The 27401-nt window shown below is 38.9% G+C and overlaps 1 protein-coding gene across 1 annotated transcript in view; it reads left to right on the top strand.

The window, feature by feature from the left end:
• CFAP91 (cilia and flagella associated protein 91) overlaps nucleotides 1–27401 on the top strand; it is a 90616-nt gene that overhangs the window by 10623 nt on the left and 52592 nt on the right. Inside the window, exons 2-7 of the mRNA XM_068968468.1 lie at nucleotides 465–541; nucleotides 1044–1201; nucleotides 3653–3736; nucleotides 5021–5077; nucleotides 18932–19113; nucleotides 25828–26005. Coding sequence (XP_068824569.1) covers nucleotides 465–541; nucleotides 1044–1201; nucleotides 3653–3736; nucleotides 5021–5077; nucleotides 18932–19113; nucleotides 25828–26005 — 736 coding nt within the window. The remainder of the gene's footprint in view (nucleotides 1–464; nucleotides 542–1043; nucleotides 1202–3652; nucleotides 3737–5020; nucleotides 5078–18931; nucleotides 19114–25827; nucleotides 26006–27401) is intronic.

Genomic DNA, 27401 nt, shown 5'->3' on the forward strand with positions numbered 1-27401 from the left:
CTCTGGGTGATACACTGTTAAGCTTGTATCTTCCCTGTGAACTGAAGATGGGAGGCAGTGCCCAAAGTTATTGTTTCTTTACCCTGGAAACGGGTGTAGTGTCTGTGTATACATGGTCCTTCCTCTTAGAGTATTTCCAGAGCTACCCAGACCCAGAAGGTGGTTTGTTCATAAGAGAGGAGAGCCTGTTGAGGTTATGGTGCTTGAAAACATGTTCAGCCTTCTTTTTGCATTCCGATTCTATTCACTGACATTGGAGCGTACAGAGAACACATGCATCTCACAGACTCTCACTGATGGTGAGTAATAGAGCTATGAGCTGCTGCAGAATTAGATGGTATCTGAATTTTCTAATTTGTTTTCCAATTAAGAAATTACATTTCTTTACTGTTTTTTTCTACCTGGGAGTAGATATGTGCTAGATTTGTGGTCTTCCTTATACTGCTTTATTGTTTATTTCACAGACCCGTTGTTTATTGTATCAAGCGAGAAAGACCACAACCAGGCAAATACGCAGGCCACCGTGGTTCGAAGCAAACTGGTAGGTCTTACTCATCTGCTAAGGCAGCCTAATGAACCTGAACCATCTAGTTTGGCTAACTGTGCTGATCAAATTTTCTAATCACCAAATCTCCACTGGATTTTATATTCTTCAGAAATTTCTTTGCCATGGTTACCAGGGGACAAGATGTTTTAATACTTGTGGCCTAATGTGAGGATTAACTAACTAATAGTGAATAAAGGACTCAGACGATAACCTAAATTATTTCAATGAGAAAAGTAATAGATGTCTGTGTTGAAAAAATTCCAGTAGTGCAAAAGCATATATAGTATAAAATAAATGCTACCCTTAGCCCTCTTCACATAATCACCCCTTGTCATCAGTTTCTTCAGTATCCTTCTAGAGATAGTCTATACATATACCAATAGCCTATGCCATATAGACGGTTTTGTACCTTTCAAAAGTTTGCAGTAGTAAAATACTTTAGAAAATCTGGTGTAATTTTGTCCTTTTTCCCTCTGCCCTCCTGTCTTAACATTAGAGAAGGGTTCCCAGGTTTAGAACCATGTTCAGCAGCATGTTCCATTATCCAAGATATTCTGTTTATTGGAGCAAGGCAGATCCTGTTCCATCATTCATCAGTCGGGACTGGAAGCGACATGAGCAACGGCACAGAGAGGCCCTCCAGCAACTTGCCGCGTAAGTGTCAGGTGGCTCCAGCTGCTATTCATGTGTTTGATGGATGCATTTTTCTTCTTAAAAAGTTTTGTTTATTCATTCTGTATTATTTTAAAATGTACAATTGGGATGTTATACCTAGACCAGTTGAGCTCAAGTTCTCTTTCTTAACCCCTTTGACCAAAACAATCTGGATTCGGGAGCAACAGTTATAGGTTTATTGGTTAGTAATAGGTTGGTACAAAAGTAATTGTGATTTCAGACTGTGAATTTTAAATGATTATAACAAGGCTCAAACACATCTTTATTAATCACAATAGGAACCATTACAGTCAACACATTTGTGCCAATGAGAAATAAGTTGGTTTGTTCCTGTAGTGTAAAAATACATGTTTCAGGATTTGATGAACTCTTGGAAAGCATTTTCTGCCTTCTGCTGGTTTTGGAAGTGTTTTCCTGGCAAAAAGTTGTTGAGATGCTTGAAGAAGTGGTGGTTGGTTGGAGAGAGGTCAGGTAAATATGGCAAATGAGGTAAAACTTTTTAGCCCAATTTGTTCAAGTTTTGGATTGCTGGTTGTGAAACTTGCAGTCAGGCACTGTGGAGAAGAACTGGGTCCATTCTCTTGACCAATAGTGGCTGCAGGTGTTGCAGTTTTTGGTGCATTTCATTATTTGCTGAGCATACTTCTCAGATGTAATGGTTTTGCTGGGACTCAGAAAAATGTAGTGGATCAGACAGACAGCAGACCACCAAAACAATGACCACGACCTTTTTTTGGCGCACGTTTGGTTTTGGGAAGTGTTTTTGGAGCTTCTTCTCCATCCAACCACTGAGCTAGTTGTTGCCAGTTGTTTTATAAAATCCACTTTTTGTCACGCATCATAATCCAATCGAGAAGTGGTTCAGTGTCACGTAGAATAAGAGATGACATTTCAAAATGATGGTTTTTTTGATTTGCAGTCAGTTCATGAGGCATGACTGAGCGACTTCACTTTCACTTTTCACTTTCCTGCATTGGAGAAGGCAATGGCAACCCACTCCAGTGTTCTTGCCTAGAGAATCCCAAGGACGGTGGAGCCTTGTGGGCTGCCGTCTATGGGGGTCACACAGAGTGAGACACGACTGAAGCAACTTAGCAGCAGCAGCATGAGGCACCATTATCAAGCTTTTTCACGTTTCCAATTTGCTTCAAATGCCAAATGACCATATAAAGGTTGACGTTGAGTTCTTAGGCAGCTTCTTATGTAGTTGTATGAGGATCAGTTTCGATGATAGCTCTGAGTTGGTCATTGTCAACTGCGGATGACCAGCCACTGTGCTCCTCATCTTCAAGGCTCTTGCCTCCTTTGCAAAATTTCTTTAATCACCACTGCACTATATGTTTGTTAGCAGTTTCTGGGCCAAATGCATTGTTGATGTTGCTAGTTTCCTGCTCTACTTTATGACCCATTTTGAACTTGAATAAGAAAATTGCTTGAACTTGCTTTTTATTTAACATCATTTCCGTAGTCTAAAATAAATATAAAATAAACAGCAAGTGATAAGTCATTAGCCAAAGAAAATATAAAGCAAGAAATGAGCATTAAAATGATGTATAACATAACCACATTCCAGTATCAAATGGCAAAGTTCAACAGTGCAAAACCGCAGTTACTTTTGCACCAACCTAATAGGTGTTCTCCAAAGGTTATAGCATATATTACATGATAACTTACCACCAAAGGTAGAGGTGACTGCATTTTGATCCATCCAATTTCTTTGATCCGTCTTGGAAATTGCAAGTGTACTTTTCTGCTAGTATCCAAGTAGACTTTTTGGAGACCTGCAACCAAAGTACCTTCAGCGATAGGTCTGTCAAATTCCTTATTTGTTTAAAGAATATTTACAAGTTCATACATAGTAAATTTCTTTTACAATGCTACCTTACAGCCTAGACATAAAATTTTGGTTTTTTTTTTTTAAATTTTGTAATTCTCATGCACTGTTAACTAAAAATGAACATTTTTGTATGTGGAATTTAATAAATTTACTCATTTATTAGCTTTCAGTTCCTCTTGTTGGCTTCTGGTTTCCTGGCTCAGGAAAAGTAATTATTGAGGTGTAGGACAGTAAGACACATGTTATAGAAGACTTTGCTCTCAGTCTCAGGTGTATCTCCTACTTTATAGACATATAAATATGAAATAGGGGCTTCCCAGTGGTGCCAGTGGTAAAGAATCTGTCTGTCAGTGCAGGAGATGCAAGAGACATGGGTTCGATCCCTGGGGTGGGAAAATTCCCTGGAGTAGAAAGTGGCAACCACTTCAGTATTCTTGCCTGGAAAACTCCATGGACAGAGAAACCTGGTGGGCTATAGTCCATGGGATCCAAAGAGTCAGACACGGTTTAGCAACTGAGAATAAATATGAAATAAAAATTATATTTGGAAATAATATGTTCGACTTGAATAATGTTTTCCTGCTTCGTTTTAGAATTGATGCTTCTTTTCAGATGCCTAAAGAAGTTTATGAAGATCCTGATGTTACTGGAAAGAATCGCTATAAATATTTTGAAAGGTAGGAAATAATTACTGATGAATATGAGCCCTAATATTATTAGAGACCTCTTTGTAATAATGATAGCAGCTCTCATATTTAAGTCATGCAATACGCCAGGTATCACTTTATAAGTGCTTTACGTATATAACATCAATTTTCAGAACATAAATATAGGATAGGATATATTATCCCCATTTTACCAGTTAGGAAGCTGAGGCCAAAAGAGGAGAAGTAAATTGCTCAAGGTTACTCTATTATGAATTAGCAAGTGTAGAGCTGCGATTCCAACTAAGTCTGCCTGACCTTAGAGATACTAATTGCAAATAAGAATGTATCTTTGAGAACAAAATGAAGTCATCAAATGAGGTGAGATAGAGGAAAGACACATGACAGCGATAGTGCAGGGAAAAGTGTTAAAAGAGGGCAGATAGGTGACATTTGCTGTCTTTGTGTGAATGTTACCAAAACCAACATGGTCAAAAGATTCACCTTGTTTCATTCGTGATGAATACACACGTGATAATCATACACTCAGATTAAAAAAAAATAAGATGCGGATTTCCCTCTATGTCCTATCTGAGTTAGCAAAATAGCTAACTCGGATGTATAACTTGATGTCATACCTACATAAGTTCATTAGAGAAAGTAAATTTGTAATGCACATTATTTATGAACAACCTCCTTATGGATGTTTTATGATGCTGAGTTTTTCAGAGGAATGAAATTCTTTACATAGTATACTCAGTTCCTAGACTTTCGGGGCAGGGGTTGGGGGGCGGCCTAAAGTAAATCACTGGAAATTTCAGAACATCTCAGGGAACTTGAGAAGTTGCTGGGAACTAATGACCAGCTGAAGCCTAAGTACAGGGCACTGTTTCTCAGGTGTGGCTTGTTTCCCATCTGCAGCAAACACATGGGGATGTTTATTACAAATGCAGATTAATTGGCTCTACCTTGAATCCACTGAGTCTGCTGGGCTAGACCTGTGGATTTGAATTTTAAACAAGAATCTTCCCACTCCCACCCACTCCAGCGTTCTTGCCTGGAGAATCCCAGGGACGGGGGAGCCTGGTGGGTGCCGTCTCTGGGGTCGCACAGAGTCGGACACGACTGAAGCAACTTAGCAGCAGCAGCAGCAGCTTCCCACTCCCCAGTGATTTTGTGTGTGCCAAAGTTTGAGAATTGCTGATACACAAAGTATTCAAACTCACTGATTTTAAGGGACAAATATTGGCAGTGGCAGGAAACTTAGCAAACACATAGTGCAGAAGTCCCACGTTTGTGTTTTCCTTTCTTCCCCAGGCCTTTCCTTCCATTTTATCAGCAGATGCCATTCAATGTTGTTTTTGCATCAACCAGGTAAGTAACCGTTATTTTAAAACTTTTTTCCAGTTTATTTATTATTTGCTTCCATATTTGTTTCTAGAAGATAGTTCTCTGAATCATTATTTTTAAAGAATGGATCATAAATCATTAGAACATGTTCTAGTGGTTATTAGCAGCCTTTTAAAAAACAAAATAGGAAATAACCAAGAGCTTCAGATGTGTTGAGGGTAGTTATGTTTTTGCTTATAACTTTTGACTTAAATAGATAAATGTATATGTTCATAGGTATATAATTGTTATGGTATATAGTGTATTTTTTATTATGAGTTATGGTAAAAATGAAAGTTAAAAGTGCTCTAAATGTTCTCTTTTGCTTCTCTGAAATGTACTTATTTGACAACAGTTCTTCAATGTTTGATCAAGAAAACCAGTGAAAATATTTTTTAATAGTAGAATTTATAATTTAATCATCTAATGGACACAAGGCAGTGTGCTATACAAAGATACATCCAACGTGATGTCTGTCCCACAAAGGAATGTGAACCAAGAAAGAAAGTATGTGAAAAGAAAGTAAAAGACAAGAGCTGAATCTGGGATTATTGTGCAGTTCCTGGGTCTTTTGTTTTAGGGCAAGATAGCAGGTTTGGTAAAGTGTCCCATTAAAAAACTAACTTTTGCTATACTTAATATATATAACATATATATCTTAATGTCAATATAACTTAATGTTTCTATAAGAGAAGAAAATCCAAGGTATTCATTAAATGAATGAGAAGATAAACATTTTTTAAGGCCTAAGATTTCTGAATAGAAAGTTAAATAGGTCTGGATTTTCAAATATGCATTTAAAAGGTATGGTTACTCTTAATGATACAGCATCTTATAAATGGGATATATGTTATCAAAGGTCTGTAATCCTCAATATAAGTGCCAATTATGATTCCAGTTTCTCCTCAAATTTTTTAAGACTATGTATGGATTCCTTTGGCTCTTATATGGATGTAGGAAAGATGCTTTGCTTGTTGCAGCAATATTTTGGGGGATCAGTCTCCTAAAGCAAAGGAAATAAAAGCAAAAATAAATAGAACATAATTAAACTCAAAAGATTTTGCACAGTAAGGGAAACCATTGACAGTATGAAAAGATAGCCCACTGAATGGGAGAAAATATTGGCAAATGATATGACCCATAAAGGGTTAATATCCAAAATATATAAACAGCTCATACAATTCAACATAAAAAAAATCCAAAACAACCTGATTAAAAAATGTGCAGAAGACCTGAATAGACATTTCTCCAAAGAGGACATGCAGATGGCCAGAAGGCACATGAAAAGATGTTCAACATTGCTAATCCATCAAAACCATAAGGAGATGTTACTTCATACCTGTCAGAATGGCTGTCTTCAAAAAGAACATGAATAACAAATATTGGCAAGAATGCAGAGAAAAGGGAATCTTCATCTGCTGTTGGTGGGAATGTAAACTGGTACAGTTACTGTGGAAAATAGTGTGGTTTCTCAAAAAACTAAAAATAGAACAAACATATAATCCAGCAATTCCACTCCTGGGTATATGTCTGAAAAAACCCACTATTTTGAAAAGATACATGCACCCCAATGTTCATAGCAGCATTATTCACCATTGCCAAAATATGGGAGCAACTCACATGTCCATCAACAAATGAATGGATAAATAAAATGTGGTTTATATATGCAATGGACTATTAGCCATAAAAAAGAATGAAAATTTTCCACTCGGAACAACATGGATGATTTAGAAAATATGCTAAGTGAAGTTAGCAAAAGACAAATGCTGTATATTACTTATTTGTGGAGTCTAAAAAATACAACAAACTAGTGGATGTAACAAAAAAGAAATAGACTCACAGATTTAGGGTACAAATCTGGGTGATTAGCAGAGGGGAAAGGGAAAAAGGAAAGGCCAGTATAGGAACAGGGGATTAAGAGATACAAACTATAATACATATTACATAAAATATTATATAAAATAATCTGCAAGGATATATTGAACAACACACAAAATATAGCCAATATTTTATAACTATAAATGGAATATAACATTTAAAAATTGTGAAATACTGTGTTGTATTTGTTGTTGTTCATTGCTAAGTTGTGTCCAACTCTTTGTAACACCGTGGGCTACAGCTCACCAGGCTTCACTGTCCCTTTACTATCTCCTTGAGTTTGCTCAAACTCATGTCCATTGAGTCAGTGATGCCATCCAACCATCTCATCCTCTGTCACCCACTTCTCCTGCCCTCTGTCTTGAAGTTCTTGGTTCACGTGCTGATGAGGCCTAGCTTGAAGGATTTTGAGCATAATCTTGCTAGCATGTGAAATGAGTGCAATTGTACGATAATTTGAACATTCTTTGGCATTGCTCTTCTCTTTGGGATTGGAATGGAAACTGACCTTTTCCAGTCCTGTGGCCCCTGCTGAGTTTTCCAGATTTACCAGCGTATTGAGTGAAGCACTGTTAAAGTGCTGCTAAAGCATCATCTTTGAGGATTTGAAGTAACTCAGCTAGAATTCCATCACCTCCACTCGCTTTATCTGTAGTGATGCTTCCTAAGGTCCACTTGACTTCACACTCCAGGATGTCTGGCTCTAGGTGAGTGACCACACCATTGTGGTTATCTAGGTCATTAAGACCTTTTTTTGTACAGTTCTTCTGTGTATTCATGCCACCTCTTCTTAATGTCTTCTGCTTCTGTTAGCTCCTTGCTGTTTCTGTCTTATATTGTGCCCATCTTTGCATGAAATGGTCCCTTGGTATCTCCATCTTGAAGAGATCTCTAGTCTTTCTCTTTCTGTTGTTTGCCTCTGTTTCTTTTCATTGTTCATTTAAGAAGGCTTTCTTTTTTCTCCTTACTATTCTCTGGAACTTTGCATTCAGTTGGGTATATCTTTCCCTTTCTCCTTTGCCTTTCGCTGCTCTTTTCCCAGTTATTTGTATGGCCTCTTCAGACAATCACTTTGCCTTCTTGCATTTCTTTTTCTTGGGGATAGTTCTGGTCACCACCTTCTATAAACAATGTTCCGAACCTCCATCCATACTTCCTCAGGCACTCTTGTCCACCAGATCTAATCCCTTGAATCTATTTGTCACCTCCACTGTATAATCATAAGGGATTTGATTTAGGTCATACCTGAATTGCCTAGTAGTTTTCCCTGCTTTCTTCAATTTGAGCCCAAATTTTGCAGTAAGGAGCTGATGATCTGAGTCACAATCAACTCCAGATTTTGTTTTGCTGACTGTTTAGAGCTTCTCCTTCTTTGGCTACAAAGAATATAATCAATCTGATTTTGGTATTGACCATCTGGTGATGGCCATATGTAGAGTCATTTCTTGTGTTATTGAAAGAAGATGTTTGCTATGACCAGTGTGTTCTTTTGGCAAAGCTCTGTTAGCCTTTGTCCTACTTCATTTTGTATTCCAAGGCCAAACTTGCCTGTTACTCTAGGTATCTCTTGGCTTCCTATTTTTGCATTCCAGTCCTTGTGATGAAAAGGACATCTATTTTTTGGTGTTAGTTCTAGAAGGACTTCTAGATCTTCATAAAACTGTTCAACTTCATCTTCTTCAGCATTAGTGGTTGGGGCATAGACTTGGATTACTGTAATGCTGAACAATTTGCCTTAGAAATGAACCGAGATCATCCTGTAACTTTTGAGATTACCCCCAAGAACTGCATTTCGGATTCTTTTGTTGACTATGAGGGCCACTCCATTCCTTCTAAGGGATTCTTGCCCACCTATAACATGTTATACATCAACTATATTTCAGTAAAAATGTTAAAAGAAAATAAATGGATGGAGGAAAATATAGCATGCTAACATTAAATGAAAGCAACAGTAGCTATAATAATTTCAGACAGAGCAGACTTCAAGGAGGATTATCAGGGATAAAGAGAGGCATTATGTAATGAAAAAGAGGTCAGTTCTCCAAGAAGACATAATAATCCTTAATGTATACATACCTAATGACAGAGTGTCAGACTGCGTGTGACAAAAACTAATAGAATTACAAAGTAAATGAATTCACTATCACAGTGGGGGCTTCAATACCCTCATGTAGAAAGTGGATGCATCTAACAGGCAGAAAGTCAGTAAGGCCCTAGCATACCACTTATCAGCTGGATATAATTGGTATCTATAGACAACTTATTCAGCAACAATAGAGTATACATTCTTCTGAAGCTGGAACATTCAGCAAGATAAACCACATTCTGGACCATTAAACATACTTTAATAAATGTAAAAAGCACAGAAGTTATACAATGTCTTCTCTCAGATCATAGTGATATTAAACTAGAAATTAAGAACAGAGAGATAACTGAAAACCCCCAAATCTTTTGATAGTAAACAATACATTTCTAAATAGCATGGGTTAAAGCAGATGTTTCAAGAGAAATTTTAAAATATTTTAAACTTAATGAAAATGACAATGTAAATTATGAAAACTTGTGGAATGAAACGAAAGCAGTGCTTAGTGGGAAATTTATAGCATTGAATACATGTATTAGAAAAGAAGACAGATTTAAATCAATGATATAAGCTTCCACCTTGAGAAACTAGAAAAAGAAGAGCAAATTACATCCAAAGCAAGCAGAAGAAAATAATAAGAAATCAATGGACTTGACCAAGGAAATTGATAGAAAAAGTAAATGAAACCAGAGAGTTCTTTGAAAAGCTCACAAAAACTGGTAAGTCTCTAGGCAGACTTAACTAAGAGAAAAAGAGAGAGGACACAATTTACTAACATCAGAAATGAAAAAGGATCACTACAGAATCCTATGGCACTAAACAGATAATGAAGGGATATTGTGAATAACTCTTTGCCTACAATAGAATTGATAATGTAGATGAAAAGGGCTAATTACTTGAAATACAACTTGCCAAAACTCAGAAGAAATAGGAAATCTGAATAGGCCTTAATCTATTAAACTTCTTTGATGCAATAATTAATAACTTTCTAAAACATAAAGCACCAGGCCCGGGAGGGGTCTCTGATGATTCTACCAAACAGTCAAGGAAGAAATTATACCATTCTTTACAATCTGTTTCAGGTAGTAGAAGCTCACTCATTCTGTAAGGCCAGCATTACCCTAATACCAAAATCAGACAAAGACATTAAGAAAGAAAGAAAGAAAGATAGTGCTAAGTAATGTACCTCTCTTGAGATCCCACGAACTATAGCCTGCCAGGCTCATCTGTCCATGGGATTCTCCAGGCAAGAATACTGGAGTGAGTTGCCATAAAGAAAACTACAAACCAACATCCCTCATAAATGTAGGCATGGAAATCCAACAATGTATAACAAGAGTTATACACCACATCCAAGTGGAATTCATCCCAGGCATGCAAGGTGGTACTGCATTTTAAAATCAGTTAATGCAATGGGTCATGTCAACAGACTGAAAAAGAACATGATCATATTAATAGAGGCAGAAAAACTATTTGACAGTACCCGATACCCTTCATGACAAAAACTCTCGGTTATCTAGAATTAGAGAGGAACATCTTCAACCTTATGAAGAATGTGTACTGAAAACCTACCTCATACTTAATGGTTATTCTGCCATTTTTGTAGATTTTTGTGTTGCACATCAAATCTGGGCTGATCACTCCACACTTACTTAGCCTGCCTGTGAGGTTCATGACAGTTTCCCTAGCCCTGTGATCATCAGTGATTTCAAACTCACCAATGCAACCATGCTTCATCATCACAGTTAGAAACCTGGCGATGACTTTGGAGCATGGCCTAATAGGGACTTGGCGTTTGCCTCTCTTTTCAGCATTGTTGATACTCTTGAGAGCGTCAGCCAGGACATTCATGTGCACCATTCTGGCAGCATGGAAAGGTGGCGGAAAGAGCAGTGATAAAACTTTTAGCAGGTGGCATGTTCATCTTTGTAGAAAATCAGAATGAATTGACTTAAAAAAAAATAAGTGGGGTTAATAAGTGAATAAGTGATTATAGCAAGGTTGTAGGATACAAGGTTAGTATACAAAAGTCAGCTGCTTTCCTATATACCTATATAGAACAAGTGGAATTTGAAATATAAAACACAGTGCCATTTAAATTAGCATCAACAAATGAAATACTTAAGTATAAATTTAATAAAATACAAGATCTATTTAAGGAAAACTATGACACTTCAGTGGAAGAAATCAAAGAAGAACTATAAATAAGTGGAGAAATATTCCATGGTTGTCGATGGGAAGATTCAGTGGTGTCAGTATGTCAAGTCTTCCCAGTTTGAAGTATAGACTCCATGTAATCTCAACCAAAATTCCTGCAAGTTATTTTGTGGATATTGACAAGGTGATTCTAAAGCTTACCTGAAGAAACAAGAAACCTGAGAATAAGCAGTACAGTATTAGAGAAGGGCAGAGTTGGAGGACTGACACAACATGACTTCAAGCTATTATAATCAAGAAAGGGTGGTGTTGACCTTCCCTGGTAGCTCAGTGGTAAAGCAGCCACCTGCCAGTACAGGAGATACGGGTTCGATCCCTGGTTCTGGGACAATCTCACATGCCGTGGAGCAACTAAACTCGTGCACCACAACTAGAGTCTGTGATCTACAACCTGGGAGCCACAGCTACTGAAGCCCTTGGGCCCTAAGCCCATGCTCCTCAACAAGAGAAGCCACTGCAAGGGAGGTCTGTGCACAACGACTAGAGAGTAGCCCCTGCTTGGTACCACTAGAGGGAAGCCCCCCTAGCAACAAAGATCCCACACAGCCAAAAATAAATAAATAATTTTTTAAAAAGCTGTGATATTATGTAAAGAATAGACAGATGAAATAGAGAGCCCAGAGATAGACCCACATCTTTATAATCAGCTAATCTTTCACAAAAGAGTAGATGGTTAGATAGCATCACTGACTCAATGGACATGAATTTGAGCAAAGTCCAGGAGGTAGTGAAGGACAAGGAAGCCTGGTGTGCTGCAGTCCATGGGGTCGCAAAGAGTTGGACACGACTTAGTGACTGAATAACAACCTTTGGCAAAAAGAGCAAAGACAATACAATGGAGCAAAGACAGTCTTTTTAACAAGTGATGTTGGAACAACTGGACATCTACATTTAAAAAAAAATGAAATTAGATATAACTCTTACACCCTTCACAAAATTAACTTAAAATGGATCACAGACCTCAGTGTAGAATACAAAAATATAAAATTCTTAGATTACATGGGAAAAACCTAGATGGTCTTGGGTATGTTGATGACTTTTTAGATACAACATCAAAATCACGATCCATTAAAGAAATAATGGGTAATTTGGACTTCATTAAAAAAAGGTCAAAGACCTTAACAGACACCTCACCAAAGAAGATATACAAATGGCAAATAAGTAGAAATGCAAATTAAAACAATATACCACTATACAACTGTTAGAATGGCCAAAATCTGGAACACTAACACCACCAAATATTGAGCAACAGGAATTTTCATTTTTGATGGAAGTGCAAAATGCTATAGTCACTTCAGGTTGTCAGTTTCTTACAAGACTATGCATATTCTATACAGTATGGTATTATCTTCTGTTCTGAACGATGCACTTCATGGAAATGAGACATCTGTAAATGACTATGTGGATTGAACTTTAATCCCTATGCACTCAAAACACATTTATTTAATGAGTGAAAATTACTAATACTATTATGACTCATCTGTAGAAATGTTAGTGATTCTAACCTGAATCATGAATGTTAACGTATTGACACACCAAAATAAAATTTCTCTAAGACTTAAAAAAAGTCTATACACATACTCTTAACATATGGTTCGGCAGTCCTACTCCTTGGTATTTACCTAAAGGGGTTGAAGACTCATGTCTACACAAAAGCCTGCACACAGATGTTTATAGCAGCTTTATTCATAGTTGCTGAATCGTGGAAGCAACCAAAATGACCTTCAGCAGGTGAATGGATAAGTAAACCATGGTACATTGAGACAACAAAATATTATTCAGCACTAAAAAGAAATGAGCTATCAAGTCATGAAAAGACATGGAGGAACCTTAAATGCATATTGTTAAGAGAAAGAAGCTAATCTGAAAGGGCTGCATATGTATGATTCCAACCATATGACATTCTGGAAAAGGTAAAACTATGGAGATGATAAAAAGATTATTGGTTGCCAGGGGGCTGGGGAGAATGGGGAAAGGATGAATAGGAGCACAGAGGATTTAAAGGGAGGGCAAATATACATCATGAGAAACGCCGGACTGGAAGAAACACAAGCTGGAATCAAGATTGCTGGGAGAAATATCAATAACCTCAGATATGCAGATGACACCACCTTTATGGCAGAAAGTGAAGAGGAACTAAAAAGCCTCTTGATGAAAGTGAAAGTGGAGAGTGAAAAAGTTGGCCTAAAGCTCAACAATCAGAAAACTAAGATCATGGCATCTGGTCCCATCACTTCATGGGAAATAGATGGGGAAACAGTGGAAACAGTGTCAGGCTTTATTTTTTTGGGCTCCAAAATCACTGCAGATGATTTCAGCCATGAAATTAAAAGACGCTTACTCCTTGGAAGAAAAGTTATGACCAACCTAGATAGTATATTCAAAAGCAGAGACATTACTTTGCCAACTAAGGTCTGTCTAGTCAAGGCTATGGTTTTTCCTGTGGTCATGTATGGATGTGAGAGTTGGACTGTGAAGAAGGCTGAGTGCCGAAGAATTGATGCTTTTGAACTGTGGTGTTGGAGAAGACTCTTGAGAGTCCCTTGGACTGCAAGGAGATCCAACCAGTCCATTCTGAAGGAGATCAGGCCTGGGATTTCTTTGGAAGGAATGATGCTAAAGCTGAAACTCCAGTACTTTGGCCACCTCATGCGAAGAGTTGACTCGTTAGAAAAGACTCTGTTGCTGGGAGGGATTGAGGGCAGGAGGAGAAGGGGACGACCAAGGATGAGATGGCTGGATGGCATCACGGACTTGATGGACGTGAATCTGAGTGAACTCTGGGAGTTGGTGATGGACAGGGAGGCCTGGTGTGCTGTGATTCATGGGGTCGCAAAGAGTCGGACACGACTGAGTGACTGAACTGAACTGAAATTCTCTGCATGTTACGATGTGGTGGATATAGATTATTATGCATGTCTATTTCAAATCCTGAAAGATGATGCTGTGAAAGTGCTGCACTCAATATGCCAGCAAATTTGGAAAACTCAGCAGTGGCCACAGGACTGGAAAAGGTCAGTTTTCATTCCAGTCCCAAAGAAAGTCAATGTCAAAGAATGATCAAACTACCACACAATTACACTCATCTCACATGCTAGTAAAGTAATGCTCAAAATTCTCCAAGCCAGGTTTCAGCAATACGTGGACTGCGAGCTTCCTGATGTTCAAGCTGGTTTTAGAAAAGGCAGAGGAACCAGAGATCAAATTACCAACATCTGCTGGATCATGGAAAAAGCAAGAGAGTTCCAGAAAAACATCTATTTCTGCTTTATTGACTATGTCAAAGCCTTTGACTGTGTGGATCACAATAAACTGTGGAAAATTCTGAAAGAGATGGGCATACCAGACCACCTAACCTGCCTCTTGAGAAATCTGTATGCAGATCAGGAAGCAACAGTTAGAACTGGACATGGAACAACAGACTGGTTCCAAATAGGAAAAGGAGTACGTCAAGGCTGTATATTGTCACCCTGCTTATTTAATTTCTATGCAGAGTACATCATGAGAAATGCTGGACTGGAAGAAACACAAGCTGGAATCAAGATTGCCAGGAGGAATATCAATCACCTCAGATATGCAGATGACACCACCTTTATGGCAGAAAGTGAAGAGGAACTAAAAAGCCTCTTGATGAAAGTGAAACAGGAAAGTGAAAAAGTTGACTTAAAACTCAACATTCAGAAAACGAAAATCATGGCATCTGGTCCCATCACTTCATGGGAAATAGATGGGGAAACAGTGTCAGGCTTTATTTTTTTGGGCTCCAAGATCACTGCAGATGGTGACTGCAGCCATGAAATTAAAAAACGCTTCCTCCTTGGAAGAAAAGTTATGCCCAACCTAGATAGCATATTCAAAAGCAGAGACATTACTTTGCCAACAAAGGTCCATCTAGTCAAGGCTATGGTTTTCCCTGTGGTCATGTATGGATGTTAGAGTTGGACTGTGAAGAAAGCTGAGTGCCGAAGAATTGATGCTTTTGAACTGTGGTGTTGGAGAAGACTCTTGAGAGTCCCTTGGACTGCAAGGAGATCCAACCAGTCCATTCTGAAAGAGATCAGCCTTGGGATTTCTTTGGAAGGAATGATGCTAAAGCTGAAACTCCAGTACTTTGGCCACCTCATGCAAAGAGTTGACTCGTTAGAAAAGACTTTGATACTGGGAGGGATTGAGGGCAGGAGGAGAAGGGGACGACAGAGGATGAGATGGCTGGATGGCATCACTGACTTGATGGACGTGAATCTGAGTGAACTCCAGGAGTTGGTGACGGACAGGGAGGCCTGGTGTGCTGCGACTCATGGGGTCGCAATGAGTTGGACATGACTGAGCGACTGAACTGAACAATGACATGTAAGGATTTGTCTATACCCATGTAATATACGACACCAAGAGTGAACCTTAACAGGGAACTATAGTCAATGTCTTGTAATAAACTATAATGGAAAATAATTAAAAGATTATGTGTGTATGTATATAAATATATATATATATATAACTGAATCCTATTGCTGTGCACCTGAAACATTGTAAGTCAGCCGTACTTTAATGCAGTATATATATTTAAAAAAGAAAAAACTGAACCTTAATGTAAACTTGTATTTTGGGTGACTGTGAAGTGCCAGTGTAGGTACATCAGTTGTAACAAAGGTACTGCCTGGTCAGTGATGTTGATGGTGGGTCGGGCTATGCACATGATGGGGAAGGGGTATATGGGAAGTTTTTGTGCCTTCTCAATTTTGCTGTGACTTAAGATTGCTCTAAAAATTGTCTTTAAAAATGCGAATGTTCAAATGAGTTCATAATAACAGAATAAGATTTGCTACCTTTGTGAAGCTCCTCTTTGTGTGTAGGTTTTTAAATGTGTATTTATTATTCATTTTTAGTTGAGTGGGTTCTGTTGCTGTGCTTGCTTTTCTCTAGTTGCAGAGAGCGGGGGCTCTTTGTTCCATTGCAAGGGCTTCTCATTGTGGTGGCTTCTCTTGTTGACGGGCTGTAGGGCACAAGGGCTTCACTTGCAGCGTGTGGGTTCAGTGATTGTAGTCCCTGAGCTCTAGAGCAAGCCTTAGTAGTTGTGGTGCAGGGCTTAGATGCTCCATGGCGTGTGGGATCTTCCTGGACCAGGGATCAAACCTGTGTCTCCTGCACTGGCAGGTAGATTCTTTACCACTGGACCACCAGGGAAGGCCTGCATGTAGTTTTGTTGGGACTAGAAGGGGAAAATTGAAAAGACTGTGGGTGTGGCAGACAGTGCCTGCTTTGATGGTGGCTGGTATTAGAGGAGGGAGGGTCTAGATGGAGGGTATGGGGCAGTAGGAGCTGCTGAAAGGATACCATCCTTAAACAGGCAAAGTGAGGCTAAGGATGTGATTCAGGACCAGGCAGAGCTCAAGCCAAGTATGGAGCAGATGTGGGGTCTTTTGGTGTTGGGTCCTGTTTGAGGTTGGGCAGAGCTGGGAAAGAAGATTTTTTTGCTTGCTTTTTTTCACATTTTACTCTCCCTTGAAACCAACTGAAATGGAGAGAAGAATAGGTTGGAGAAAAATAACAAGTTAATTAGGAAAGAACTGTGCTATTAAGTTACACCGGACTTTTGTCCAAGTAGCATTGCTCCTTTGCATCCTCTCCTCAGACCCACGGAGAAGGGTCCCAAGTCAGCAGAAAGCTTTGGCAGAAGGATTCCTCAAGCTTTGCCATAATCTTAGCACATTTAAGCAGATGGGTCAAATGTGAAGCTAATTTGGAAAGCAATAATTTATTCTCTTGATCCAAGCTGATGGTTTTATAATAATATTCATGTGACCTGGGATGATATAAAGGTAATTTAAAGTTATTTCCTCAAGTAGAATTTTTATAGTAGAATACTTTCTGCTGAAAACATAAGAAACTATATATACTTATATTGTCTACTTATGTTAGAAATTAATAGCAACTGCTGAAAAAAATGATTTCAGTACCTGTTAGATTTCAACATTAAAATCTATTTAAAGTACTGTTTCATCACAGGTTGAACTGTGAAATAGACACTTCTTTCTGATTGGCTTGAAATGCATTTTTCTTTGAGCTAAGATGTACATGCTGTGCTTATATATAAGCACCTCCCATTGCCTTTGACTATTTTTCTTAATGGAAATCTCTTTTTCCATTATATTTATTTATGTAATTTAATCAATTCTTCTACCAACTAGAAAAAAGATTTATTTTAAATGGAAGTGGTATATATAAGTATATATATATTTCTTATTTTATAAGTAGTATATGTACAAATTAAAAAAAGTTAGAAAATTCAAAAGACTATAAACATGAAAAAATTCTCTCTATAATCATACTAACCAGAAATAATTGCTTTTATTATTGTATATCCATTTAGGATTTTTTATGTGCCCAGTAGCACAGTCTATAAAAACAAAAATGTACTCCTAAGGTACATACTGCTTTATAGTGTTCTTTTTTCTACTTTACGTTAGATCCTTGACATTTTTGTTCATTCATATAGATTACATTGTTACTTTTCATAGCTGGATAAAAATTATGGCTGTACCATTTTTTAAACAGTTTTTCTACTGATGGTCAATATTTAAGTTTATGACTTTTTTAGAGTCAGATGAGTAGATTGGGAAAGATTTCCATGAAGTGTTGTTTAGTCAAAAAAGCAACATGCAAAACTGTACTTATAATATAATTTCATGTTAGTCAAACAGTAAAATAAACTGTATTTGTGTCAGTTGTAGAAAATAAGTGTGCAAAAAATAAGGAGGATGTAATTTAAGGATACGTCTGGGGTATATATCCTAGATGGGCTTCCCCGGTGGGAACCCGCCTGCGATTGCAGGAGACTTAAGAGACGCAGGTTCAATCCTGGGGTTGGGAAGATCCTAGGTACCAGGTATATAGAAAGGGTACTGCAATGGGTGGAAAAGGAAGAAAAAGGGATTGTGGGATGCAAACTCAAAAGTAAAAAAAGCACTGCACTAGAAGATTAAACCATATGTGCTACTATACTTTTTGTTAAATTATGGATAAGGGTAGACACGTGTTTAAGTGAATTTATAAGTTTTTTCTGTGCTTAGAAATAAAATGAAAAAAAGGTGAAAATAATGGATCCAAGGTTGATGCCTAATGACTCCAGATATAACCACTTTTAAAAATAAAATTAGCCATTAAGTTTTCTACTCTTATAAATGACACTTTATAAACATGTTTGCATATATCTTTGCACACTCATTGACTTATTCACCATAATAAATTCCTAGCAGCGCAATTTCTTGGGCCAAAGGGTGTTTTAAGGGTTTGATATATATTTAGTCACTTGTTAGTTAGGTTTATCTGTTTGTATTTTCATCAGCAGTTTATGAGAATGCCTGTTTCTTCACAAGTTCATTGATGCTAAGTACTTTCAATCGTTTAAATCATTGCTTATGTTTTATAATTAAATAGCATCTTGCTGTTTTAATTTAATTTTCTTTGATTATGTTATGTTCATTATATTTTCATATGATTGTTAGAAGTTTTACTTTTTGTTTTCTGACTGTCCTTTACTCATTTTTCTGTGGCTATTTCATAGAAAGACTATTTAACTCTTAATCATATATGTTGCAAAACCTATTGATAGGTATAAAGTGATTATATCAGGTTTCAATTTTCAAAATAATTTTCTCTTTTAGGGCAGATCCATATACTTTTCCTCCTCCTCCAACTAAGTACCTGCCCCTTCCTTCGAAGTACACGGTGGGCACTCAGACTGATTATCGGGATGCTGAAGTTCAAACAGACCCATATTCTCCAGAATATGTAGTATGTCAGGATTCCATCCCTGAGCTCCTGACCCTGGCTACTCTCACGTGGGGTGAGTTGGAAATTCTTTTGAATATTTGCAGATGACAGTCCTGATGACCACGCATGCTATTGAGTTCTTGGAAATGACACACACAGCCAACTGTGTTGTAAAGTATTGCTATTTAAAGTGTCTTGCTCAGTAGAGCTACTTCATAGACTCATACACTTTCTGATAGATTTGTTCAAAGAGAGATACGCCATTATCATTATAAGGACACTTCTTATCCTTTTTCCTGAAGTTGAAGTTACATTTAGACTTAATTTTGTGGTTACTTTGCTGACGATTCACCTCCCTCTTCTCACTGTTTCTCTCAGTGAATCAGCTCCTTTTCACTGAGAAATTTATATTCTTTCTTTACACATAAGTTTTTTTGAGTATATAATACTGAATGCATATTCCAACATGTAATACGCATGACATATTCATATTCCAACAAGAAATAATGTTATCTTATAATATACATTATGCATATTGTAAATATAGCAATAATGTGCATTTTGCATTTTCCAACAAGTAATAATATCCTCTTACTTTGCTAAAATATCTTGGGATTTATCAAGACTCTCTTATACACTTTATTTGATGATTTGGATGATTTCTTTTGTTATTATATCTGAAATGCTCAGAAATTCACTCTCAGAGTATAGAAATTCACTCTGGTCTAGGCCTTTATAATGTGAAACTATAAAAATTAATAAGAGAAGGGGCCTTTAGAAATTGTTAGACATTACCTTATTAAACTCATTTGATTGTGCCTAGGAAGCTGAGAACCAGAGAGACTGATCCCTTAAAGGTCATGGAAATACTTAGTGCATTGTAATGATTTTTATTAAAATCATTTTATCAAAATGAGGTTACTTTTGTTTCCCCAATGTAATGAATTGCTGTGATCAAATCTGTGTTAGTAGCAACAAGGACGTTCACGTCTGAGTTCTAGTTTTGATTCTTGTTTCTTGGCTCACTTCTTAGATCCATATTAAGCATTCTTGACACCCACAGTTTAAAGGAGAGACTCTACCTTAAGTCTAGGTGACAGATTCAGAGTATGCTGAAATCTTTCCTTCTCCTTTAAACACACAGAAAACATAATTATGAAAATTAATAACCACACTTAAAATAAGAAAATCGATCATTTAGCAGTGAAGACTTCTTCCTAAAAGGGAATCTGTGATGATGAGCAGGGACTCTGAATGGTGAGGAGCCAGACCTGAGTTACCTGATTAAACTAAAGGAGGGAGAAACTTCTCTCCTGCCCACAGGTAGGACTGAAGCCCAGTGCTTGCCAGTCTAAGCCAGGTACTCCTACCTGCGGCCTTGAGCTTTACCTCTTGGTGTGGGAAGGGCTTAGCTTTGAGCTGCAGAAGGACTGGGGCCACACCCTCAAAAACAAGAGGTTTAGGTAGGGGCTCAGAAATGCTTCACTTGGTAAAGACCTAATTGGAGCCCTGCCCTGGCAGCTCTGGGGTTGAAGTATCAATAAAAAGCTCCATGAGTCAGCCTACCTCCTTGTTGGTGAGGTTCTGGGTAAAAGTTTAAATGGAGGCCTACATATTATGTGTGTAGACATTTAAACATTATAGATCAAGCTACTGTCTTTTAGATAAAATACAGTCTATATTTTTCACAAATTTTTATAAAAAGCTGAAAGGACAAGTGTACATTTGAAACTCTTAGACTCCTTGGGATTGCACGCTGGCATGTGGCCGCAGTGGGAGAGGCTGCCTGGTGGCTGGCCCTTTTCTCTGGCTCTGTTCCTCATCATGAGGGCTTGCTGTGCCTGCCTGTGATTGCCTCTCCTGTCCTGCTCTTCCATTTTCTGTTTAGACATCCTTGCAAACAGCTGCTATGTGGCCACCCCTTGGGCTTAAGGCTGAGCAAACAGCAGCATGTAGTCTGCCCTCAGGAGTCTGAATCCTGCGAAATGGCCCATATAGATTTTGGAAGTGGGCATGGGGCCGTTTACGCAAGGAATTCCAGGCTCCCTAAGAGATGGAGTACCTCCAGGTGGGCATTCTGTAGTATCTTTAAAGTGCTGTGGGAAAATAAGCCAAATCTAGAATTCTTACACCAGCCAAACTCTTACTCAGGAGAGAAGGTGAAATAAAGACACTTTCATAGGACAGAACATTTCATAGGGCTATCTCATAGGATATTGTGAACACTAATTAAATTCATTTATATAATGTGCTTAGGCCAATGCCTAGTATGGAAATAAGCATTCTATAAATGTTAGCTATTGATCTGAATAAGGTAAGAATAAAAGGACATCCTTGAACATACTTCCAAGTTTAGTCGCTCAGTCATGTCCAGCTCTGCGGCCCCATGGACTGCCAGGCCTCCCTGTCCCTCACCAACTCCCAGATCTTACTCAAACTCATGTCCATTGAGTCGGTGATGCTATCCAGCCATCTCATCCTCTATCATCCCCTTCTCCTCCTGCCTTCAATCTTTCCCAGCATCAGGGTCTTTTCCAATCAAGTGGCCAAAATATTGGAGTTTCAGCTTCAACATCAGTCCTTCCAATGAATATTCAGGATTGATTTCCTTTAGGACGGACTGGTTGGATCGCCTTGTTGTCCAAGGGACTCTCAAGAGTCTTCTCCAACACCACAGTTCAAAAGCATCAATTCTTCAGTGCTCAGCTTTCTTTATAGTCCCACTCTCACATCCATACATGACTACTGGAAAACCATAGCTTTGACTAGATGGACCTTTGTTGGCAAAGTAATGTCTCTGCTTTTGAATATGCTATTTAGGTTGGTCATAACTTTTCTTCCAAGGAGTAAGTGTCTTTTAATTTCATGGCTGCAATCACCATCAGCATTAATTTTGGAGCTCCCAAAAATAAAGTCTGTCACTGTTTCCACTGTTTCCCCATCTATTTCCCATGAAGTGATGGGACCATATGCCATGATCTTCATTTTCTGAATGTTGAGTTTTAAGCCAGCTTTTTTCATCCTCCTCTTTCACTTTCATCAAGAGGCTCTTTAGTTCTTCTTCACTTTTTGCCATAAGGGTGGTATCATCTGCGTATCTGAGGTTATTGATATTTCTCCCAGCAGTCTTGATTCTAGACTGTGTTTCATCCAGTCCAGCATTTCTCATGATGTACTCTGCATAAAAGTTAAATAAGCAGGGTGACAATATACAGCCTTGACGTACTCCTTTCCCTATTTGGAACCAGTCTGTTGTTCCATGTCCAGTTCTAACTGTTGCTTCTTGACCTGCATACAGACTTCTCAGGAGGGAAGTCAGGTGTTCTGGCATTCCAATCTTTTGAAGAATTTTCCACAGTTTATTGTGATCCACACAGTCAAAGGCTTTGGCATAGTCAACAAAGCAGAAGTAGATGTTTTTCTGGAACTCTCTTGAAAAGATCTCTAGTCTTTCCCATTCTGTTGTTTTCCTCTATTTCGTTGCACTAATCACTGAGGAAGGCTTTCTTATCTCTCCTAGCTATTCTTTGGAACTCTGCTTTCACATGGGTATATCTTTCCTTTTCTCCTTTGCCTTTCGCTTGTCTTCTTTTCATAGCTGTTTGTAAAGCCTCCTCGAACAACCATTTTGCTTTTTTGCGTTTCTTGGGGATGGTCTTGATTCCTGTCTCCTGTACAGTGTCCCGAACCTCCGTCCATAGTTCTTCAGGCACTCTATCAGATCTAATCCCTTGAATCTATTTGTTGCTTCCATTGTATAGTCATAAGGGATTTGATTTAGGTCATACCTGAATGATCTAATGGTTTTTCCCTACTTTCTTCAATTTAAGTCTGAATTTGGCAATAAGGAGTTCATGATCTGAACCACAGTCAACTCCCAGTCTTGTGTTTGCTGACTGTATAGAGCTTCTTCATCTTTGGCTGCAAATAATATAATTAATCTGATTTCGGTATGGACCATCTGGTGATGTCCACGTGTAGAGTCTTCTCTTTTGTTGTTGGAAGAGGATGTTTGCTATGACCAGTGCATTCTCTTGGCAAAACCCTGCTTCATTCTGTACTCCAAGGCCCAATTTGCCCATTACTCCAGGTATTTCTTGACTTCCTAGTTTTGCATTCCAGTCCCCTATAATGAAAAGGACATCTGTTTTGGGTATTAGTTCCAGAAAGTCTTGTAGGTCTTCATGTATGCATGCATGCTAAGTCACTTCAGTCATGCCTGATGACTCTTTGTGACCCTATGGATTGTAGCCTGCCAGGCTATCTTGTCCAAGGGATTCTCTAGCCAAGAATACTTGAGTGGGTTGCCACTCCCTCCTCTGGGGGATCCTCCAGAACCAGGGATCGAACCTTTGTCTCTTGCATCTCCTGCATTGGGAGGTGGGGTCTTTACCATTAGCACCACCTGGGAAGCACATAGGTATTCATAGAACCTTTCAACTCAGCCTCTTTGGCATTAGTGGTTGGGGCATAGACTTGGATTACTATGATGTTGAATGGTTTGCTTTGCAAAAAAACTGAGAAAATTCTCTCATTTTTGTGATTGGACCCAAGTGCTGCATTTCAGACTCTTTTGTTGGCTATGAAGACTTCTCCATTTCTCCTAAGGGATTCTTGCCCACAGTAGTAGATATAATGATCTTCTGAATTATTTTTGCCTTTCCTGCCCATTTTAGTTCAATGATTCATAAAATGTTGATGTTTACTCTTGCCATCTCTTGTTTGACCACTTCCAGTTTATCTTGATTATGGCCTGACATTCCAGGTTCCTGTACAATATTGTTGTTTACAGTATGAGACTTTACTTTCACCACCAGACATCCACAACTGGGCGTCATCTCCACTTTGGCTCAGTCTCTTCTTTCCTTCTGGAGCTATTTCTCCACTCTTCTCCAGTAGCATATTGGACACCTACCAATCCAGGGGGTTCATCTTTCAGTGTCATATCTTTTTGCCTTTTCATACTGTTCATGGGGTTCTCAGGGCAAGAATGCTGAAGTGGTTTGTCATCTTCTCCAGTGGACCTCGTTTTGTCATATCTCTCTGCCATAACCCAGCAGTCTTGCGTGGTCCTATATGGCATGGTTCAAAGTTTCATTGTGTTATACAAGGCCACCATTTTGGTTCATTTTCTGTGATTGTGGTTTCCATTCTGTCTGCCCTCTGATGGATGGGAGTGCATGCTTCCTGATGGGAGGGACTGGCTGTGGGGGAAACTAAGTCTTTCTTTGGTGGGCAGGGCCATGCCCAGTATCTTTAATCTAGTTTTCTGCTGATGGGTGGGGCTGTGCTCCCTCTCTGTAGGTTGGACTAAGGTGGCCCAGTCCTTGAGTTTGCAGTCTCTATGGTGGAGCTATAGGGTGACCTCCTCCGCAAGGGCTCATGCCAGTACATTGTGCCTCCCAGGACTGTTGCTGTCAATACCTCTGACCCTGTGGCAGGCCACTGTTGACCCGTGCCTCTGTTGGAGACTCCCAAACACTCATAGGCAAGTCTGGCTCAGTCTCTTGTGGGGTCACTGCTCTTTTCTCCTGGGTCCTGGAGCACATATGGTTTTGTCTTTTCCTTCCAACAGTTTATTTCCCCAGTGCTGTGGGAACTTTATAATCAAATCCCACTGAGATTCTTATCATTAATGATAAGGCAAATGGGTTGGGTTTGGGGGAGCTAGACTGATGTGGATACTAAACATCCTGCCCTGCATGGGGCAGGCCCATCCAAAAATTAATTGTTGGCCTAATATGGTATTAATAGCATCCTGGTTGAGAAATAATTGAGTTAATGCAGTAAAATAAGAGAAGAAAAATTAGGTTTGTGGATTAGAAAGAAGAAGCAAAACTATTTTCACTTGTAGGCAATGCACTCATTTTAAAAATTTTAATGAACTGAACTAAGAATCTCAGTTCAGTAAGGTAGCTTATTGTGAAATCTACATATAATTTTACTTCTTCCTTCCCTGGTAGCAGTACAGGAGACACTGGTTCTATCCCTGAGTTGGGAAGATCCCCTGGAGAAGGGAATGGCAACCCACTCCAGTATTCTTACCTGGAAGGCAACCCACTCCAGTATTCTTGCCTGGAGAATTCTGTGGACAGCCCATGCGATTGCAAGAAGTCAGACATGACTGAGCGACTCACACTTTCACTTTCTGACTTGGATGCATTTTTCTTTCTTTCTTTCTCTCTCTCTCTTTTTTTCCCCAAATTTCTCTGGTTAGGGTTTCCAGTACTATGTTGAATAGGAGTGGTGAGAGTGTGCACTGTTACCTTGTTCCTGATCTTAGAGAAAAAGCTTTTAACCTTTCACTGTTGAGTATAGTATTAGCTGTGGGATTCTCTGTATAGTTCATTTTTGTTTAATATTTGTTTCTAGAGAGGGAGTATAGTGTAGTATGTAAGACTGCAAGGGCCAGATTGTCATGGGCAAATTATGGGTTTCACCACCTACTAACGATGATCTTCTGCAAGTTATTTTGATATTTCTTTGTATTTCAAAAGATGGATTTTTCCAATACGGAACGTTCCAAGGTGTGATTATTTAGTAATCACCTAATATCTTTAAATACTTCCATGCAAATGAAATGTCTTCCGACTGAGTTGCTAATAAGAAAGAGTGCAGGTCACAGATGCTATACTTTCAGGCACATGTGGAGACGTATCCCAATATCATTTCATCTTGTCATAACCTTGTATTTAAAGAGGACAGGAGCTGAGAGGGAGTCAATTAAATACTAGTAGGTATGTGAGTGTGTCTGTGTGTTTATTAAGTGTTCTGCCTCATCCTCTAGGTCGAGGTCTCCCGGCAGGAGAAGCTGAAGTAGAGATGATAGAACGTGCCCGGGAGAAGCGTGCTTGGGAAGACACCCTGCCCTCTCTGAGTGACACCTCCCAGTTTGAGAAAAGGAGGCGGATGATGAATGCCATGGAGAGGAAGGAGTGGGCCTTCAGAGAGCAGGAGATTGAGAAGTAGGTTCTCAGTTACCCAGACAATTGCTCCTACACTGATGGGATTAATGTTAATACTTTTAAGCAACCGAGCAAATAGAGTTCCCAAATGTAAGGGTTTAAAAGCAATCCTTAACCTGTAGAGTTAGGAGACTGGGTTTCAGGAGCAATAACTCCATTACTTTTTCTCCAATAATATAAATATATATATAATGCCTTCTTTATGTGTGAAGTTCAGTGTGGAACCCAGATTTGAGCAACTCCTCACAGCATCTCTGATCTTCTCTTTCTCTTTAGTAACTTATCTAGACCGTCACAGAATTCCACTGATTTTTGCAAAATGTCCTTCAGACTGACTCTTTCTGTTCTTTACCAGCGCCAGGGTCCCTCGACTTTGACCCTCTTCCTATCCATCAAACAGCCTCCTGGCTGACCCTGTCTCTTCCCCCTGGTACCGGATTCAGTCAGGACCTCTTGGGTTCTAGCTGCAGCTAATAAGGCATTTATATTTAAAAGACAAATTGTGGAATGTTTCAGTTAAGAGATGACCTCACAGTACATAAGTAACAATATGCTAGGGTATTTCTGGTTGAATTTTTAGCCATTTTAACTGATGTATTTTCAGTAATGAGATTATCTCTGAATATGTAGAAATGATGAGGACCAAAAAATTCCAGCTCCTTAGCAAGAAGAGGGGGGAGGGAAATTCTTGAGGTGCCCTTTGTTCCTGTGCTGAGGTGCTTCGTTGCTCATAGCATTGCTACCAAGCCCCTGACAATGTACTGTCTCTGCTGAGGCCCCACTTCTCGCTTGTCAATGTGGCTAATCTCAACCCTTTTGATCCTCAAGTGCCGAGTTAATGGCTACTTTTAAGAAGCCTTTCCCACCACCCCGCTCCTTCCTTTTGATCAACTGGGAATAGCAATGAAAGAGGTGCTCTGCCATTTCTTCCCCTGCAGAAGTCTTTTCATTCTTCTGCCCTGGGGTTTTGATCCCTGTGTTGTAAATGTTGGCTTATATGCCTACTTCATTGAAACAGTGCTCCTTGAGACAGTGCATTTTATCTTGTTCACCATTGTTTTATTCCCTGCCTTGGCATACGTGTTTGACAAATAAGTGATTGAATAAATTATTATGTAAAATTTTAAGTAAGCGTAAAATGTTCAAATCTCCATTTTAGAAAGGAAAATCTTGACCACGACACGGAGCAAAGATTGGAAGGTGGCGAGACTAGACTAACACGTAGAGTCCAAGTCAGGAGAGAGGTGACCAAGACCTGAGCTAGGGGACAGGTGCAAGAAGCGTTTCAGAGGAGGGAAGGAGGTAGGAGAGGGAGTAGATTTCTGGGGGAATAAAGTGAGTGAGGTTTCTTTGAAGGGATGATTGGAGATTCAAGTAGATGGAAGTTCCGGTTCAG

Source organism: Capricornis sumatraensis, chromosome 1 (assembly GCF_032405125.1).
Source record: "Capricornis sumatraensis isolate serow.1 chromosome 1, serow.2, whole genome shotgun sequence".
In the NCBI taxonomy this organism is placed as follows: domain Eukaryota; kingdom Metazoa; phylum Chordata; class Mammalia; order Artiodactyla; family Bovidae; genus Capricornis; species Capricornis sumatraensis.